This window comes from Mus caroli, chromosome X (assembly GCF_900094665.2).
Source record: "Mus caroli chromosome X, CAROLI_EIJ_v1.1, whole genome shotgun sequence".
In the NCBI taxonomy this organism is placed as follows: Eukaryota; Metazoa; Chordata; class Mammalia; order Rodentia; family Muridae; genus Mus; species Mus caroli.
The window spans coordinates 132,764,263-132,768,462 of record NC_034589.1 but is presented as its reverse complement, the minus strand read 5'-3'; the positions used below and the strand labels follow the sequence as shown (position 1 = coordinate 132,768,462).

Below are 4,200 nucleotides of genomic sequence, written 5' to 3'. Positions count from 1 at the left end.
AGAGAAACCCTGTCTCGAAAAAACCAAAAAAAAAAAAAAAAAAAAATTGAAGGTGTTTATGCCCGAGATGAAACGAGTTCTACTTAGGCAAGAGATGTGCTTATGTGTATAAAGCAAAAAACAATACAGTGACTCCTGGAGGCAAACCAAAGACAACCAGAGTGATCTGGGGAAAAGTAACTGGGCCCATGGAAACAGTGGCATGGTTCCTGCCGAATTCCGAAGCAACCTTCCTGCAAAGGCCATTGGACACAGAATCCATGTGATGCTGTATCCATCCCGAATTTAAACTAATGGAGAGTAAATAAAAGTAGATTTGTGCTCTTGAAAAAAAACATAAGATATTTTCTAAGTTGATGCTTATGTCTCTGGATGCATAATTTTTAAGTATAAAATTTTAATTTTACTACCACAGGCTACGTAAAAATAAAGAAAATGCTACTGTGTTTATTTTACGTACATTCAACAGAAATATTAAAAAGACAATGTCGTTTTTTAAGATTTATTTTATATGTGAGTACACCATCGCTGTCTTCAAACACACCAAAAGAGGGCATCCTATCCCATTAGGGATGGTTGTGAGCCACCATGTGGTTGCTGGGAATTGAACTCAGGACCTCTGGAAGAGCAGTAGGTACTCTTAACCACTGAGCCATCTCTCCATTCCATAAAGACAATCTTTAAATGGCAATTTCAACAACTACAATCCTACCACTGAAAAGGCTTAATGTCCTTCTGATCTAAGCCCAAATACTTATTTCAGATTTACAATGTTATGATTATTGCATACATTATCTTTCCCCCGTGTTTACTATAAAACTGGGCTAAAATAACTTCATAGCCTTCTCTTACCAAGAAATATCCTACTCGCCACTAAAGTTCTCTATATTCAAGTAAGGCAAACAATTCTAGTAAAATAGGGGCTGTGATGAGTTTATTCTCTGTAATTAATTTACAGATTTTTGAGACAGGGTCTCAGGTAGCCCAGGCTGACCTTCCCCTCTCATTTGCTGTACTTACAGGTGTAACCCAACATGTAGGGCTTTTTCACATGCTAGGCACGTACCTTACCACTGAATTACAGATCAAGCCCTCTTTAATTCAATCTGAAAAAGTGTCTATGACTTCTTTTAAAACACAGACACCACCCCCCCCCAAGATTCTCAGATACTTTACCTGCGTGGCTGATGACAAGATCAGCTTGCTGAAGGTCTTCTTTCAAAGAATCCTTATACCTGTAAACATCCAGAGTGAATGACTCAGTACGGAATGGTTTGGGCACCACAGTGCCTCTACCAATTTGGAGGACAAGATGGTTGTAACCCAGACTCTTGAGGATCTAAAACAGGAAAATAAGAAAACGGCGCTTTTAAATTAATTCTTTCGAGAACACTACTCAAGCAAGCCCCAAGTTGCAGCTCAAAAGCAGCAGCCAGACATGTGAAAGCCATCTGTGGCCCACCAGTTTTCAAAATTAACCCTTTTTCCCCCCAGTCAGGGCACCGCCAAGGAACCTCACTTACCACCCACCAGCACAGAACAAGTGGAGCACAGAACAAGTGTACCTTGAAGGAGGAGGAGTGGAGAACTAGGTGGGAACCAAGGGAAGAGCTTGTTTAGGTCCCACCAGGCAAGCTGAGACACAACAAAGCAGTAGGGGGTCACCGCGGGAGCCACCCAGAGGGAAAGTCCCTCTTTACCTGTTCAAGGACTCGAATAAACAGCGCATCAGGGCAATCAATTACCAGCTGGGAGCGGTCTGGAGCCAAAGTGCAACAGGCTGACCTGCTACCACGGGGGAGAGGGAGGGGTCGCGAGCCAAGGCGTCACGGGGCAACCTGTGGCGCGCGGGGAGGGGGTCTCGAGCCAAGGCGTCACGGGGCAACCTGTTAAGGGCGCGCGGGGAGGGGGTCACGAGCCGAGGTGTCACGGGGCAACCTGTTAAGGGCACGCGGGGAGGGGGTCGCGAGCCGAGGTGTCACGGGGCAACCTGTTAAGGGCACGCGGGGAGGGGGTCGCGAGCCGAGGTGTCACGGGGCAACCTGTTAAGGGCGCGCACGAGGAGGGGGTCGCGAGCCGAGGTGTCACGGGGCAACCTGTTAAGGGCGCGCACGAGGAGGGGGTCGCGAGCGAGCCGAGGTGCCACTAGGCAACCCTTTACCGGCCTGGAGACGTGGGCCTGAAGCACTAAGGGGCAACCATGACCAGCCCGAGGATGGAGGGCGTGGACCGAGGTGCTGCAGGGAAAACCAATACCACCACGAGGGGGTTGGGTCGCCCACACACAGACCCTGCAGGGCAAAACCGCATCCCGCCTGAGGGTGGGGCCTCGCGGACAGAGGCACCGTGAGGGAAAGCCCTTTGCCATCCTAGAGGAAATGGGGGGTCGCGGGCCAAGGCCTTGCGGTCGCTGGGAAGGAGGGGGAAACATGAACGGCTTAAGGGGATGGGGTCAGCGCCAGCGGACCTCGGCGCCTCACAGCAACCTGTTCCCTGTTGGAGGGGCTGAAGTGGGGGAGTCGCGGACGAAAGGGCCGCCAGCAAAACCCCTGACTGGCCTGAGAGGGTGGGAGGTCACAGACAGGGGCGCCAGGGGGGCCCGACTGGGCTTCGGGGAGGGACCGAGCCACGGAAGCCAGACGTGGAAGTAGTCGAGGCCCGGGGAGGAGGCTCCGGGAGGCGCAAGGGCTGAGAGGAGCCCCGGGAGGGGCGGTGCTGGAGAGAGGCCGTGAGGAGCCGGGAGTCGGAGGGAGAGAGTGCCAAGGGAGACATGACAGTCGTGGGGGACCGCCGTGGGACGGCCACTGAGTTCGCTGGAAGAGGCTGAGGCGGGAGGGAGGAGAAACGGCGGGGTGAGGGACTGGCGGAGCCGTGGGCTAGGGCACAGCAGAGCAGGAGCCACAGGCGCCAAGCTTCCTTTCAGCTCCCCCGGCGCCTGGGGAAGGCGAGCAGAGCTTAAAGCGGCCAGCACGAAGCAGCCCGAGCCGCCCGCCGCCCGCCGCCCAGCCCCGACTCACCTGAACGCAGTCGTTAGCGACCACCCGTGCGACGAGCTCGTCGAAACTGGTGGTCCCGACGGTCACAAACGCTCTCTTCATCGCGCGGGTTCCAGATTCGGAATTGCGGGAGCGGATGTGACGTCAGGCGGCTCGCACCAATGCCAGAGGGGAAAGGGGAGGGGAGGGGAGGCGGAAGTCCATGGCGGCACGCTGCAATTGGAAAGGCGTCCCGGAGAGGCGGAAAATTCGACTCGCTAGGGCGTTCCCTCCTTCCCCACCACTACCTAGCAGGAGTGGGTGAAGCGCTTCAGGCATAGAGCCTGCGGGTTGTTCGAGTCCCAGCATGGCTGGCAATGCTTTATACCCTTTGCAGGTAGCACAGGTGTTAGCTATCAAAAAGTATGGAAACTTGCCAAATGCAATTTCTGTCTACTGAGAAAAAGGAGACACCCTGAACACCTACTAAATAAACAGTGTTTACCGCAAATCTTTCCCTGATAAGTCTGAGATGTTCCTGTGACAACACAAACGTCCACTACTCTTGGTTCCTATGAGCCTTTTGCAATAAGAACAGCTCTTGTCAGGCAAACCTTACTAGATCTTTGAAGTGCACTTTTAGCCCTGGCATAGTAGTTCACGAGTCAAGTGCTGGGAGCTCCAAGTCAGCAATAGATAGATAGATGATAGGCAGGTAATGAAGACTTAGAAAAAAAAATAAACATTCAGCTACAGTAAATGATATTGAACTGTTTTGTTTTAGCTCTGCTGTGAAAGCAAGGAAGTGAGGTTTTATATGATGCGTTTATTTTGGATAGTTTTTTAAAGACAGTGTATCCGGTAGCCCAGGCTGACTTAGAATTCCCTATATAGCTCAGGATGACCTTGATCTGATAAACTGGGCTGGCAGTGTCACAACTATGGGTTCTTGGGATTGGTGTTTTAATGGACTGTAATAAACAATAACAAGCTGTAACACTACTTGGGTCATCAGAGGCTGGGGGAAATGATTTTTTTAATTAGGTATTTTCTTCATTTACATTTCCAGTGCTATCCCAAAAGTCCCCCATACCCTCCCACCCCACTCCCCTACCCACCCACTCCCACTTCTTGGCCCTGGCGTTCCCCTATACTGAGGCATATAAAGTGGGAAATGATTTTTTTTACTTAATACTCTTCATGGACCAAGTACTATGGTAGATAA

The 4,200-nt window shown here is 51.2% G+C and overlaps 1 protein-coding gene across 1 annotated transcript in view; it reads right to left on the bottom strand.

Annotated features, from left to right (window-relative positions):
* Alg13 (ALG13 UDP-N-acetylglucosaminyltransferase subunit) overlaps nt 1-3,123 on the bottom strand; it is a 55,812-nt gene extending 52,689 nt beyond the window's left edge. The window contains 2 exon segments of the mRNA XM_021153662.2: nt 1,177-1,339; nt 3,018-3,123. Of these exon segments, the coding sequence (XP_021009321.1) occupies nt 1,177-1,339; nt 3,018-3,098 (244 nt within the window). The 5' untranslated portion in view covers nt 3,099-3,123.
* Between the last annotated feature and the right edge of the window lie 1,077 nt (nt 3,124-4,200).